At 42.8% G+C, this 15,576-nt stretch overlaps 1 protein-coding gene across 9 annotated transcripts in view; it reads right to left on the reverse strand.

Moving 5' to 3' along the window:
* Window positions 1-15: 15 nt before the first annotated feature.
* The window catches only part of LOC125005952 (serine/threonine-protein kinase WNK2), a 41,044-nt gene continuing 25,483 nt past the window's right edge, over window positions 16-15,576 (reverse strand). For 4 of the 9 annotated variants that reach the window (XM_047581638.1, XM_047581655.1, XM_047581628.1 and 1 more), the window contains 18 exons: window positions 15,134-15,544; window positions 14,456-14,794; window positions 14,264-14,307; window positions 13,354-13,513; window positions 13,137-13,253; window positions 12,434-12,604; window positions 12,106-12,148; window positions 11,865-11,963; window positions 10,651-11,447; window positions 10,055-10,109; window positions 9,903-9,961; window positions 9,051-9,706; window positions 7,738-7,967; window positions 7,305-7,529; window positions 6,332-6,430; window positions 3,984-4,028; window positions 3,183-3,484; window positions 16-2,632 (listed from right to left, as the gene is read on the reverse strand). In XM_047581638.1, coding sequence (XP_047437594.1) covers window positions 2,282-2,632; window positions 3,183-3,484; window positions 3,984-4,028; window positions 6,332-6,430; window positions 7,305-7,529; window positions 7,738-7,967; window positions 9,051-9,706; window positions 9,903-9,961; window positions 10,055-10,109; window positions 10,651-11,447; window positions 11,865-11,963; window positions 12,106-12,148; window positions 12,434-12,604; window positions 13,137-13,253; window positions 13,354-13,513; window positions 14,264-14,307; window positions 14,456-14,794; window positions 15,134-15,544 — 4,203 coding nt within the window. In that variant the 3' untranslated portion in view covers window positions 16-2,281. The remainder of the gene's footprint in view (window positions 2,633-3,182; window positions 3,485-3,983; window positions 4,029-6,331; window positions 6,431-7,304; window positions 7,530-7,737; window positions 7,968-9,050; window positions 9,707-9,902; window positions 9,962-10,054; window positions 10,110-10,650; window positions 11,448-11,864; window positions 11,964-12,105; window positions 12,149-12,433; window positions 12,605-13,136; window positions 13,254-13,353; window positions 13,514-14,263; window positions 14,308-14,455; window positions 14,795-15,133; window positions 15,545-15,576) is intronic. The other 5 variants (XM_047581647.1, XM_047581682.1, XM_047581692.1 and 2 more) reach the window with 5 other exon arrangements.

A 15,576-nucleotide genomic window follows, 5' to 3' on the forward strand; every position in this document is an offset into this window, starting at 1 on the left:
TAATGAGACATACCATCAAGCACAAAATAATATTTATTTCTCTCTCAACATACAGTCTGTGATTAGAGTGCAGCAGGATAGGGTGGGGTAATGCAGTGGGACATACAGCAGGCAAAAGCAATCCCGCAGTTTAAATACGAGCCTTTGACAATTAGAGCATATTCAGCAGGGGGCAATGTTGTCCAGGGAGAAGTGACATGAGCAGAGTGAGAAGCCTTCGGACTGCTCCTCCTCTTCTGTGCATCTCATCTCTCTCTTTCCGATCACTGCATCCAAAAGAATAAGCCAGCTCTAGTTGTTCCCTCCTCTGCTCTCCATGACTTAGCAGCAAGGGAGGTGGAACAAAACATACCAGATACAGTGTGACAGAGAACAGAAATCTCTTACTACTGGAAGTATTTCACCAAAGCAGAAGACTCTGCATAATATCCTATAAAAGTCCAATTCAAACCGAATTGATGGAATAATATACATCAAAGCAACCCCTCCTCCACCACCCCTAAACAGTCAAACAAAATGTACAAATACAAACTACAAGAAAACTGTACAGTTCACAGCTTGGCAGGATTGGGGTGCAGAAACATTTCAAATGTGTTGTGGAGATGTGAAACGTTTAACCATAGTAGCTGTATTGTTTTACGTTGCATTGTGGAACATGAAAAGTTGGCCATGCTTGTCAGTGTTAAAAAATTACAGGTGGGTGAAACCCACTATGTACAGTGTAGGAACTTCTAAACATACAATTAAGGGAGACTATAGGTTGTGCAAATCTCCGGCATCAAGTATCATTTGAATTCTGCAATAGATTACTGAAAATATAATGAAATAAAAAGAGGCCGACATCAAATGCAACCTTTGAAATCAATACATTTTTACAAGGCAATAACACTGCTTTATGGGCATCTTTAATTGAATTAGTCTTATTTTTAAGTACCGCTTAATGTGAACAGAATGCTTAACTCTACAATGAAATCAGCTAGTGAGACAATAGCAGCATTAAAACAATAAATCAAGCTTAAAACATCAAATAAGTTAAAAACAAACTGGTGATTGCACAGAAAGTTTTACAGTGTATATGCGGAGTACTAGCAAAGTTGACCAGAAATGAATTCAGTTTGCTGGGTGAGTTTTATTATTCATAGTTTGCCTGATAACGTCTGTCTGTTGGTTGCTGGGTGATTTGTAACTTTGTTCAACTTTTCAGCTTGCTCCTTTTGCAAACATCAGAGATAAGGCTTGTGGCAAGGCCACGATCAAAGCTTTGTGGAGGGGTTAAATTGCACTTTTGAGCCTCAAGCCTTCACATATTAATTGCTACATTCTAATCTGAACACTACCAGAGGCTTATACTGTAGAAAGAACTATGTACAGTATGTATGGCTCTGGACACCGCCTCTTCTCTGAGCACAAGGCTACAACCCTGCCAGCTCCTGCGCTGTCCAACGCATCAGCTGTCCTATCAAAAATAGGCTGTGTCCGACTGAACCATTTGACCTGAATGAGTGGATTTTGGCTGCTGGCGTATTTTTTCCTTCGCTCATCAGTCGTACATTAACCGTTTTGTTTCTGCAAGGCATCGGTACATCTCACCACTATGGCATTCCATCTGTCACAGGGGTGGAAAGTAAACAAGAGTTAAAACATGATGCTATTACTTAAATAAGAGAATATACTGTGTTAATAGTGCAGTACTACAAGGGCATTCATATGTAAACCAAAACCAAAATGTTCTGTAATGCATTAAAAAAAAAAAAAAAAAAGACTGCACTCAAGCGACCTTACAATAAAATAACTTTGACACAGACATGCTTTGTTTCACAGAAGAAGGAAATAAATCAATATTCAAGGCACTACATTCCTTCAAATATTCTCATCATAAATACTATCCTGTTATTGTATCTCACATCACCGCTATTTGGATTCCAATGTAGTGTTTAAAGTGTACATAACGCAAACAGGAGAAAGCAGTGTGAAAAAATAAAATAAAATGAACTCAGTTTTTGTGACTGCAGATAAAAAAAAAAAGGTTTGAATGGCTGAGTTTAGTCAAGACCAAAGCCAAAAAGCATTAGGTATTCATTCACACTTAGTTAACATTTAATGTATAGTATACATACATACACACGCACACACACACACACAGTTTACTACAGATATACGTGTTGTATAAAGAATAGCAACACTTCCTTAATGTTATTTACAAGACCAGACTATGTACATGTGTGGGTCTGGTGAACAGAGTAGAGTGGTCTGTCCTGCACATACATGCTAACAAAGCAGATCAGGTAGTCCTAGTAGTTTTTGGAGAGGGGCCATTCTCAGGGCTGTGCATGGCCAGGGGGTAGGCTTGGATCCCTGGGTTTGTCATTGTGCCATAGGGCATCATTCTCGCAGCACCAAGCAGGCCTACAGGAACCACGGACCCTACAGGACTACGCATGCCTGGCCACTGCTGGGGGTAAAGCGGACCAGGTGCCATCCGACCATAGGAGCCTGATGGTAGCAGGTAACCCGGAGGGAGCATCGAAGAGGAGTTTGGAGATAGAGTTGCAGGTAAACCAGGGCCTAAAGCAGCAGTCAGGGGGCATGAAAGAGGCAGATGGAACTTGCTGGGACCAACATGGCATTTCATCTGGAACAGAAGGGAGTTGGTGTGCAAAATAATGGAAAGAATGACTCACACTTTGTAAAGTCAGATCAAAGTAGAACTCAAACTGACAATACATCCCTCTATTTGCAGCCACGTTTATATGGATGCTAGTATTACACTAATAACCAGAATAATTGTCAAATCACAAATCCAAACAGACTGAACCAAAGGAAATGTCCACAGGACTGAGCCTAAACCTTAACAATGAAGCACCACATCTAGTAAATGAAGATGAATGAACTTGGAACTGATGCGTTCAGCGCTGTGAAAAACAAGTTTATCCATCCAATCAATTCAGTGTAAATACAGTTGGATACAGTCATTGCATTTACTGGATATTAATCAGTCCACAGTGGACATGACCACTTTGAATATGTCAAAAATAAGTATATTGTGATGGTTCTGGAATATATAAATGCATATATCCAATCCAATAGTTCTATTTATCATCTTTGTAAAGAATTAAGTTGGAATTGAAGAAATACTATCCATGTAAGTTTAGCCAGTGATTGCATAACTCGGCTCCACATACCTCATGTGTAACTGCTCCCATTGGTGGTGCTCTCACTTCCAGGTCCTGCTGGCGTCTCTGCTGCTTCATCTGGTTCAGCGAGGGACGCGGCTGATTGGCCGCCGACACCGTCTCCTTCGTCCAGTCGTCTACCAGTTTGTGAAGATCATCAGTAAACATGCCTCTCTTGTTGTTGCTGTTGTTGGTCTGGACCTGAGCGAGCCGTGTGATTGGCTGAGGAGAGGGTGAGGGCGTTGCTGCAGTGAGAGGCGGCTGCGTCTGACCCAGGGCCGTCTGAGCTGCGGCGGTGTTAAGAGAGGACCCTGAAAAGAGATAATTAGTCTTAAAAATGTATAGTTCAAAAAAAAAAAAAAAATATCTACAGTGAAATCAATTGGCTGCTGCGTGGCAGAAATCAGGGCAGTTCTGACAAGATGAACTTAAAATGGCATCTTTATGAAAGCCACCTTTCAGTTGTTTTAAGGATCTCAGCGAGTAACAATTGAGACACATATCTTGCCGACATAGCAGCCAACGGATTACAAGATACGTGACGTTCATGAGCATTTACAGAGAACTGAGATGTTTGTTGTGCAAGCAATGACAAAATTCCGCAATCAAGACACGTAGGCAACCTGCCATGCAAAACGTCAAACAAAAATGAATGCAACGACACTGTACGCACATCGTCAACAAGAACGACCACGATTTCAAGTGCCACGGACAGTACAGAGAAAACAAAGTGTACACACGAACATAAGGACTAAAATGAAGAAGGACAGAGTCAGAAAGACAGAGAGTAGGAAAGTAAATGATAGTTACTACTACTGCGCTCTTTGCCTAGACATAGTCGTTTCAGAGTGGACCCTATAAAAAGGTAAAACAGCACAAGACAGAAACAGTTAGGCCAGGACACACTGCACACCACAGGTATGTGGACAAGCTGCTTCAAAAGCACATTCAGCTATCAAAACAATTGGGGAAAGAGAAAGAGGAAAAAGGAAGACGGGGGTTTAAAAATCAGTGAGGAGAAAGAGCCTAGGTGTTCTCTTTAAAATTGGCAATTCTCAAAGGTTGACTATTAGAAAATGTACCTGACAAGTGTAAGAGAAAGCAGCCGGGGTTTGTTTGTAGTCGGTTCCTGCAATTCTATTGACATTGCCAGGATCATGTTTTATGTTGCATGTAAATAAACTAACAGTGTTTTCTTTTGACGCTTAATACCTCTGCGCATAAAGAGGATGCATTGGATTTATTCGTTTGTGTGAATTGATGGTCCACAGTTACAGGAAAATTGTGTTATCTAAGAAAGGAAGAGTCTGGATTAAAAAGAGATCCCTTTGTCGATGTGAGAATGCCTGCGAAACGAAACGTGAAACCAAAATAAAACTTTACGAACTGAAACAGCAACACAGATACTAGCTGGAACTCATCAGAGTCAGCGCTCGTAAGAAACATGCAGGAAACTCAGGAAAGGTGACAGGAGAAATAAAATACTAATACTGATGATACAGCCCTTCACATGGCGGAGCAAGTCTCCATCAGTGCCCTGCCTGGCGCCTGCACCATGCACGTCTTCTCCATCCAAACATGAGGGACAGAGAGAGCTCTCCTTTACCATAGCAAAGGGCCCTGTCTATCAGGGAGGGGTTGGGGGGATTTTCTCTGTGTTAGTTTACACACGACTTGGGCAAAGTACCTCGACTTGGGAGATGTCATACAATCAAAATTAAGAGTGGATGGAAACAAACAACAAATAAATAGGGTTTAAAGACTTTGGCATTTTCTCTCACTCTCACACACACACACTAGTGTTGTAGAAACAGACTCTTGTTCTGGATCTAATCTGAGACCCATGTTTGGAGAGGACTAGCCATTCACAAGCCTCAGTGCGCTTGTGGGGTCTGTTTTTAAAGCCAGAAGCACGGCATAAAGCGACTACATGAGAAAGGGGGCAATGCGCCCACAATTTAATGGTTATGGATGTAACTGTGGTTCTGTGAATTGGAAATGATTGCCAGAGGAAAAACTGCACAGGAGAGTGCCTGTTACATCAAAATGGCAGTCTGAGTATTAAAGACCAAACACACACACACACACACACAGTGGCAGCGCACCCTGGAAATGTTTCCTTTTCAGTTTTGATGCCAACATTTTACATGTTGGCTCTTAAGGGTCATTCTGAATTAACACAAACATTGCTGCTCCCTCTTTCTTACCACTAACTAATAAATGTACCTAACAATAAAGCACATGTGGCACAAATATGTGACAGTGGAATACTTTTCAGTTAAGACCAGGAAGTGGAAACACTTCTGGAGTTAATAATAAAAAGCATCTGTATGCATAATGTAGTCTCAAAAAGGAGAGCTCAACTTCTGCCTAAGGAGCAACATGTTTGAGCTCATTAGGCAAATCTTTTTCAGAGACAAAGATCAAAAAAAGGGAAGGGAAAAATGATTAAAAATGATTGGGGTGCAGCAAACATTTTAATATTTACACGTGCAGTAGCTGCTTTCATTAAGTCAGCAACAACTGTCTATCAGGATCCTTTGTAAATACTACCCACTCAGACCACAGAGGCTTCTTTTAGATGCAAAACAGCCTTTTTAATTCAGGAGGTGAACACTCGAGTGATCAGTACACGCAGATACAGAACTTTGTGCTCTGAATAACAGAGGCTCTCTCAATGACAGAAGTGCCACAAACACTTCGACACCAATCACAACATCTAGCCACACTAAACAGATTACAAGAGTCCAAGTCATGAGCGGAAACACAAGCTACGCAGAAGGACCTGCTTCAAGAAACATTTCCTGGATACCCAAGCCATCTAATTTGGTAGCGTGTGTCTGTGTTGGCCTGATTCAACTGATTTGTAGATATGAGTTTACCAACATCACATGTGCATGTGATGTACGTCCTCTGGTGGTCAGAAAGAAAATAACAAGAGGAAATACAGAACACAGGCTTTGATACTATTTAAGGGAAGTGTAGGAATAGAAAACAACGTGATGTATGTTGGGTGAGGAGGCCTGCGAGGAGGGCGAAATAAAATATCAACTATATGAAAGACGAATAAAGAAAAGGGCTAATAGAAGAGAAAGGTAGGTTAAATAAAGAGAATATGGAAATGAGTGAGGGGGAAATATAAAAGAACAAATACAAACAGATGGACAGAGACACAGGTCCACTGAGGAATCTAGTGCGTGGTTTGCTACTAGATTTATAGGTGACTCTCTCTGACGTTTGGTGGTAAACCGTCCAGCCTGTAAAAATGAATATAAGAGGGAAGAAGAAGAGAAGAAACAAGAGAGACACTTTGTAAAAGTGCACAGAGACTGGGATGAGAAACCCCCACCATCAAAAGCACCAGAAAAGGACAACAAGAAGGAGTGCAATGTTATGAAGAACCCGGCTATATTATCTATAGTGAATGGGAAACCATTTTCTATGATGATAATGAATAACTTCAAATGACGGTAGAGAGTCTTAGTAGGGCTGATGGGGTAAAGGTATTGGAGACTGAAGATATTGTGGCAGGCGATAAAGAGACCAATCTTTGAGTCTCAACATTTCTCCCCCTTTCTTTTTTTTTGGGCAACACTATATTAAGCTACATGCTGATTTACTAAAAGTGCATTAAGTGCATGTATTATTATTTTTAAATGTTATTAAGCAATATAATCCTTTTCCTCTATACTGTGCAATATGGCAGATTAACTGCCACATATGCCCGCATATCGTTTTACATGAATGTGTCACATTCCTGGCATGAACTGCAGATTAACTTATTTACAGTATAATCTTGTTTTCAAAATCCTATTTTAAAATGGTATACGCCATGACAAATGCACATATTCTGTGACACTTCTTTCATCCATCCAACAAATAATACTCGTCTGATTAGACCCTGACATTTACTAATGTTAGCTTTCATGTCAGTACATCCGTTTTAAATGTTCCTAGTCCTACAGTGCACGCACTAACAAGCATGAACTGAACTATGCAGTTCCTCATTGTCCAAAATAAAAAAAACATTAAGAGCTTTAAGAATTTACCTCAGCACTAATGGAGATTTTGCAGACTGCACGTTCCATCCGCGCACACACACTAGCATGCACATGAACCTGTAATGTGTACCTTGACCAGGGCCGGCTTGGTTAGCCGTGCCGTCACCATGTAGCCCGGCGTAGATGTTGTCTGAGGAGAAAGAGCCCTTCAGCGAGCAGGGCTGCTGGGTGTGGACCTGCTCTGTGGTGGCGCTGGGCTGACTGCCGGAGCTGGAGCTGCCGCTGGAGTGGGCTGAGCCATCTGACAGAACAGAACTTTTAGCCGGGGAGCCGGATGAACTGGCAGCACTCTCACCTGGGTGGAAAAAATAAATAAATAAATTAATAATAAAGTGTGAGTCAGAGTGAATCACTCTGATTCACACACTCCTACTACAGTTTTCTCGATGCCATTCCTGCGTTATCAAAAAAAAAAAAAGAAAAAAGAAAAAAGAAAGTGTGCTTCTGAAAATGCTCTCCCATACACATGAACACTCATCACCCCAGCACCTCAACCCACTCACCTTTCCTCTCAACGCTAGAGGTGTTGAGATTGTTTTTGAGCTGCTGCACCATAGGATTGAGCAGTTTCCCAGCTTTCAGCTTGTGTTTGCTGGCCCTGCGCCTGCGGCCGGTCGGGGGTGCAGCATGAAGCAGGCTGACATTTGGGGGCAGAGTTTTTCCCAGCTCCTTGTACAAACGCTCGATCTCATTCCTCTGGAACGCCTGCAGCTCAGAGATCTCCTTCATGTGTCTGGTGGCACGGGAGGAGAAGGCACAGGAAGAGAACAAAAAGACATTTTACTGGAGGCATTTCCATGAAATAAACTAACAACATGCTCCTCTCATGTGACACCTGCATCAAGAGATGCCGAGTCCTTCAGAAACTGACAAACTTAATCACATCTGATCAGTAGTCTTGATGTCTCTTATAATAATTCAAGACGTGTCAACGCAAAGGTCACTGGCCAAATTTGGGACTGACTAAAACTATTTGATCAGATCACACCAACACTGAAGCTAAAAATGCCAAAAATGATCATTGGTTCATCCAGTTTAGTGACAGTAAGATGGCTGTAATATTAAACAGCTAATAGTAGCACTAAGAGCAAGGACTACCACAGTGTACCTGGGTGCATTGTGCAGATTAGAAGTTAGTTTAGTTTCTGCTAAAAATCAATATCTCAATAATATCTCAATACTGACCTAAATATTTATAATTTACTATTTTAGAAAGATTAAAAAAAGTTTGCTGAACGACTGTTATTTCTGTTAAATGTCTAACGATGTCTGATACTTTGAGTGACATAACTTTGAGTTCATATTTAACCAGAGCTATGGAAACACACAGCTAGATCGAAATGTATTGTATTTACACTTTAAATAATATTGACTGTCAATACTGACTGTCAGTCAATTCAAACAAGAATTCATGTCTGAAATGAGGCTATCGAGGCATTATCAGTGCTATGATCAACAGGAAGCAGAACAAGGAAGAATTTTCCGCACTTGTTTAGTCTGAAATGCATTTCCTCATTCATGTCTGTCAGTGGCCTCTCACAGCTGCCTCCCAGCGCAACGTGTAGTTATACCAGGGACGTGCATGTCAGGCTCTGATCTGACACATAACCGTAATCTAGCTTAATATGTTAATGTTGATTGATATTTGAAAATGTAATTAATTTGTGGACCTGAGACGAAACTCAAAGTGCTCTGCAATTAAATTAGTCAGACCAAGAGAAATTAATTGAGTCTCCTCTGTAAAATGGTTTTGTGAAAACACTGCCGACAGACTTTGCAGCTGCACGTGACTGTGAGTGTGCGCAAGTGCATTTACTTTTCTCTGAGTTTCTGGAGTTCCTTCCTCATATCTGCGTCCTCAAACTCTGAGTCATTGTCGCTGCTGATGTAGGATGAGTGGGCATGTCCTGCGGGAGGTGAGGGAGCGTGACCGTTCATTGCAACAACCTGTCGGTTTGGGCAATCGGAGGCCTGCTCACTTTTGCTCCGACCGGAGCGGCGCAGGAAGGCGACTGCCCTCTTCATGAGGTCACCTCCACTGTGCTCGGACATGGTATGAGCTGGGGGCGCAGGATGAGCCGGAGGCAGAGCTATGCTGCTGCTGTCCTCATCTGCTGAGTCAGAGTAGAGGTGCAATGAGTGGTGATAGCGGTGATGGGTCGAACTGTCAATGGTCTGGGCCCGGGGGATATGGTGTGGGGTTGATTCAGGACTGGAAGTGGGGGTGGCCTGGCAGAGGTTTGCTGGGGCGGAGTAACGGTTACTACTAGGATGTTTGGATTCTCCCGAATTGTCCTCGTCCTCTGGAACAGAGGACTTGCATACAGCAGCAGTGCCCCTCTCTTTCCTGTCTACACTCTGACTGTAAGACCCCCCTGAGCCACTAGAGGGCGCTGGGGAGCTGCAGGTGCTGCAGCTCTTCTTGCCTCCTTTCTCTAAACGACAAATGACATCCGGTGGAGTGGGGATGATCTGGAAGGACAAGAAAGCCATGTTCATAACAAAATTATTATCCACAAACATCATCAACTAATGCAATGTTTAAGCAACACCCTGGAAACAGGACAAACGATGGCATATATCATGACTTGTTGTACAATTTAATTAGATCTACTGACATTTATATTGAGCAGATTTCCTCAATAAGGTTTTGAAAGTGGGTTCTTACTTGAAAACGGCTTTTGGAGCCATGACTGGAGCTGGTGGTCACATCTCTTCCTTTAGTGGCTAAAGGATCAATAAGAAGGAGTTAAAAAACAAATCATTTCAAACTATTCTGCAGTAATAATGTGACATAAAAATATAAATAATATTACTTACCTGACTCTACGGAGTCACTTGCACCCACGCTACCTGTGCGCTCAAGAATCTGAGGCTAAAAGAGAAAGAGCGAGGGTTTAGAGTGTGGGAGGTTTTAAACATTTTAATAGTGGCAAGGACTAAAACGTGAAACACAGCAGATCAGTGCAGTTAGTCTCCTCTCCTGACCTCTCTTGTCTAAATGAGTACAAAATCTTGTGTGCTTTTCATAGCATGTATGCACACAAAATGGATGGAAGAGGTCAGTAGAAATTATTGTGGTGACAGCAGTTATTTTGTTGCTGTTCCCTCTTTCTAAACACATTATTGTCTGTGCCCTTTTCAGCCAATAGCCAAATCAATAGGACAGGACAGTGCAGGGAAATGACTCAACATTGTCTGAATGCTCACATTTCTCTCTCTCTCTCTCACACACACACACACCACACACACACACACACACACACACACACACACACACACACACACACACACACACACACCACAACACCACACACACACACACACCACACACACACACACACACACACACACACACACACACACACACACACACACACACACACACACACACACACACACACAGTGCTTTTTACCAGTGGTTCTCCCTTGTTCTTTGCGAGTGCTCCCTCAGAGCTCTGGCCGTCTGAGACCGGAGGGGAGCTGACCCCTTCTGTGCTGGAGGCCTGTGGGTCGGACGTAGCGCTGGAGGGCTGGGAGAGAGTGTGTTCCTGATACAGCAGGTTCCTCAGCTTCTCATCTAAAGTCTTTATGGTGCGGTCAACAAACTCCACCCGGCGTGGCCCCTCGCCGTCTGACTCTCCTGGCGCCCCACCCTGCTGCTGGTGGCTAGAAGATTGGGAGCTCTGTGAGGGCTGATGTGCTGGACTCTGGGGCTGGGAGGTCACTGTCCCAGGCTGCATCGGTGTAGCGTAGGGCTGTTGCAGGACCACAGGTTGATGAGTAGAAAGCTGGGGGGGTAGTTCTCCAGTAGGGCTGGCCTTATGATTCGACTGGTTGGTTTGAGTCGAAACTAAACCAACATTTGCTCCTTTATCAGCGGCATTCACATCCAGAGAGACAGGTGGTACAATAGCACAGCACGGCATATCTGTTACCATAGAGACAGCAGAGATGCAAGGCTCTTCCACAGGAAGAGAGTTGTGACGGCTTATACCACCGGCACTAAGGGCATGTTTAGTTACACAGGGCTGGGTCTGCTGGACCAGGGCTTTGTCAATGGTTTGGTCAGGAGGCTGCACAGAGGTCTGAGCTGCAGCGGGCAGAGAGGCGGAGGAAGATGGGGTTTGCGCGGATAAAGAAGCAACTGGGGCAGCTACCGCAGCTGTGTTGTTGTTGGGCAGGACTGACGATGAGCCAGACTTTTCAGATTCTGGAGGAAATAAAGAGATAAGCGTTAATTAGCAGGAGAACAGATTGGGAGTTAAACGGCCAAGGCCAGGAGGAAGAGGAGCTACGTCCTGTGGGTGCCAGAGTGTTACATCATTGCCCGTCGTCCCCATCAGGCCCCGTCAGCTGGAGTATAAATCCTGCCCTTCATTTCTGCCTAGAACCACTGCAGAGGCACGCTTATGTAACAGAGCCCAATAGAGCGAACACATAGTTGCACACGTTAATGCATGTGCGGTGTCCTCAGTAACAACCGCAGCAAGTAAGACACAAACATAAAAATATACTCAGCTTTAAAAGAAACCTATAAAAAGATTTCAAACTATCTATAAATGACAATAAAGGTTTAGTACAGAGAAAGAAGTATGAATAACATTGTGTTTCTGAGCGTGCAGCAGACCTTGGGCTGTAGAATTGTGTGATGTAGTTTTCTCTTTGTCTAACATGGGCGTCTCGTCCACAGGGCAGATGATAAACCAGCGCTTCCCAGTGTGAAGGACTGTCAAGGACAAAGGCAGAAAAACTCATACATCGAGATACACATTCAAATTTATTCAGTAGAAAGGCTCAAAGTACTGACTGACCACTTAAAAATCAATATGAAACCAGTACTGGTTTAAATGCACACCATGAAAACATACCATTTTGTTGGTACACTAGCTGTGGGGTACTGGGTGCTGAAGCCTTTAAAGAAAAGGAAAGATTACTACAGAGAGCTAATGCATGTGCATCAATTTAATGGACATTTAAAAGGTTTCTCCAAACAGCCGAAAAGCTGAACCTCTGAAATAAATTCAGTTAGAGCAAAATGTCACATCAGCAAGACTGGTATTTTTTGGCAGTACTTGTTGGCAGCGTTGCATGCACAGTCATCTTGTGAGTGCTGTCAGGATGATGTATCCAAGGCACAGGTCCTCCAAGATAAACTGCACCATTGCAAGTAGTAACTGTCAACAGTTCTTTTCTCACCTCTGTTCCCAGAGAGCCGGCTCCGTCACACAGTTTGGGGCTGCATCCATGGTCCGAGTTCCTCTCTCCCTCCGTGTCCTCACTCAGCATGTCCTCAGCTTTGTCCACGATGTCCTTCAGCTGTTCAATGAAGACCTCTTTTTCCAGAGGCAGAATGAAATCGTTCTCCACCTGAAGGGAAAAATGTTGGAGGAAAAGCACAACAAAAAATTAAAGGTTTCATTTCTGATGTTTAAAATAACACAGTGGTAAAAAGAAAATTCATTAGATTTCACATATATTTGTTTAGTGTAGCTTACGGATGTTATCTTTAACTTGCAGCCTAAGAACTCAGTACTTGTGTATCTATTGTTAAGTTCATTAAGAATTTATACTTTTAAGAATTTGGGTCATAAAAGTAATTCAATATATTGCGTGAGCAAAATTCACAAGTAGGTACTACTTTATAAATGATAACAAGTTAGTAGAGCATTTATTCCATTAAATATTCATCCGTCTATAAATATGCCTGATACAAATTAGTTGGGACTAGAGGAGAGAAAAAGAGCAAGAGGCAGACAAGAGATTTTTTGGTGCATTGCAGCTGAGAACAGCAAACAGGGAGTTCCAGCGATCAAAGACATAACAAAACACCTCAGGCCGTGCACAGCCTATACACAACACAATTAAGAGCCCTTCGCATCAACACAATTCCTTCCTTTACCATGTATGTAGCGATCTCCTCTGGCGCATCTCCATCCAGGTCAAATTTGAAAGTGACCATTTTATGGTTGTGAGTTTCCAGCTGGCACTCCACCATCTTATCCCCGGTGTTACACACCTGCAACAAAGGTAGAGCACAATCCACACATTGTCTGAAGTTAGTATCTTAAAAAATAAAAAACACGTGTTCCCTGTTGATATACATTTGAGTTACCCACATTGAGCATGCTGAGCTTTGGTCTGCCAATCTTCTCTTGGCGTGAACGGGTGCGCGTGGACCTGCGGTGATGTTTACGAACTTTCCCGTCACCTTTTCCTCCATGCGTCCCCTCGTAGCCGTCGCTCATCTCCTTCCCTGATGTGGCGTCAGAGTTGATACTGGTTTTGGAAAAGATTTGAGGTTTCAAGATTATAAAGCTTCCTGCAAAAATACTCGATATCTAACAAAAACAAAGAAGCAACAACATGTTCAATCGTGCCTTATCGGTGTTTGACAAAAGGAGATAGACTTGATAAGGTTTGTGATAAATAATCAGGAGTTACTTCCTGTAACACAAGAGGCTCCATCTACAACAGAAATGTTGTATTGGGAATGGGAAGAGGGCTTAACGTCTTTAACTCCTCTTTCAAATTGAAGCTTAGCGAAAAAGGTCTTGAAAATTTATCACTGCTCTGAAAAGTCTAATATATCAACCAAGGGTGGCACTAAACTCCACATGAGCTTAAAGGGATTTAGATGTGTAGATGATTAGCTAAGAGCCATCCTTTGTGAGTGAACAACACATATTAAAATAAATCTTTGAATGTGACTGGTCACCGTGTCATGAAGATTAACAGGTGTAATTAAAGTGTTAGTGTGACGTCTGGTTTGACAGGCATGCGTGTGTCAAGCTGCAGAGTTGTCCTACGAGAAAGGTGTGGTTGCAGTTCTGTAAAAGTATAAACAACCGCGCCTTGAACCGTTTTAGTAATAAATATACCAGTGCTTATCAAGCAGGATATTCCTCGAGGGATTAGAGTACAAACTGTGCAACACCACATGAAAACTGGTTGAGACACTTAGAATACATATTTTTAGAAAGACAACCGCTGGCTTGTAACCTTCAAAATCAAGAAATGAGCCTGTACCTGTCATAGCTCTGTCCTCCAGTATGTTTCTCTGCAGCTTGGTCCTACAGACGACAAAACACAAGATATAACCAACTAGAAAAAAATAATAATGGAATAATAAAGACTATTATGTGTATTGTATTTGGTTTTAGATTTAGTTGGTGACATGATGATTCACCCAAAAATGTTGTTGTGAATCACATTACATACCTCCATGTTAATCTCAGTTGGACCCTGAACTGCAGCTCCTGTGACAGTACCGAGCGGTTTCTGTTGAGTCAAACCGGTACCGGACCCAGATGCTGCTCTCTGAGAGTCAGAGGACTGCAGCACAGGAACTTGGCTTTGAACCTGACTCTGGTGCTGGGCCTGTGGAGGCACTTGGCACTGGCTCATGTTCTCCAGCAGAGCTGCTGTGGTGGCTGTGCCCAGGTCTGCCCCGTTCTGCACAGGTGAGGAAAACACTGCAGGTTGTGTGAGCTGAGCATGCTGGACCGGCTGAGCATAGAGGAGCTCAGGCTGACTGACCTGGGCTTGAAGAGGAACGTTCTATAAGGACAAAAAAAAAGACACAAAATTATTATATTATCATGGAAGATGCTGAATCATTAGTATTTAAATATGTATTTGGTTATTATTCATTAATTTCCTGATAGAAATTAATACAACTTTTTTTTTTAACCAAATCTACAGATAGTTACATATGAATTGACTGTAATATATAAAGAATAATTAGGTCACACAAAAAAGTATAAAAAGGAAAAAAATCAACACATCACAATCACAGCTTCACTTGAGTAAAACCACCTTTAACACACACAAACAATCAAATTCCAGTTCACTCCTCCTTGGTAAACATCTGTGCTCCGCTGCAGCTGTCATAATTACCTGTATCAGAAGCTGAGTGCTGCCATTTGAGGGAGGGTGTGTGTTCTGGCATGGGGCAGTTTGTGTGTGTAAGGGGTGGGTGGTTAGTGCCGACATAAATGCAGGTTGTGTATGAGGAGTCTCAGATCTAGCGCTCTGCAGCAGAGCAGTGATGGGTTGGTGCTGTGGGGATGTGGGTTCTACTTTACTCAGCACAGGTGATGGGGAAGGCATGAGGGACACTGGGTTGGGTGAAACTAATGTGCTTTCAATGTGCAGAGGAGAGAGGGGCGATACAGAGGGGGTTACAGGGCAAGGAGAGAGGAAAATCTGATTAAGCGAAGAGGAAATTGAAGGGAGAGGAGCAGTGCAGGAGAGAGGGTAGGAGGATTCACAGTCAGTCACAGCTGCCATCACCTGGACTGTGGGATACTGTGAAGGAAACCAAAGGGAAAAGAAAAAAA

This window comes from Mugil cephalus, chromosome 1, assembly GCF_022458985.1.
Source record: "Mugil cephalus isolate CIBA_MC_2020 chromosome 1, CIBA_Mcephalus_1.1, whole genome shotgun sequence".
In the NCBI taxonomy this organism is placed as follows: Eukaryota; Metazoa; Chordata; class Actinopteri; order Mugiliformes; family Mugilidae; genus Mugil; species Mugil cephalus.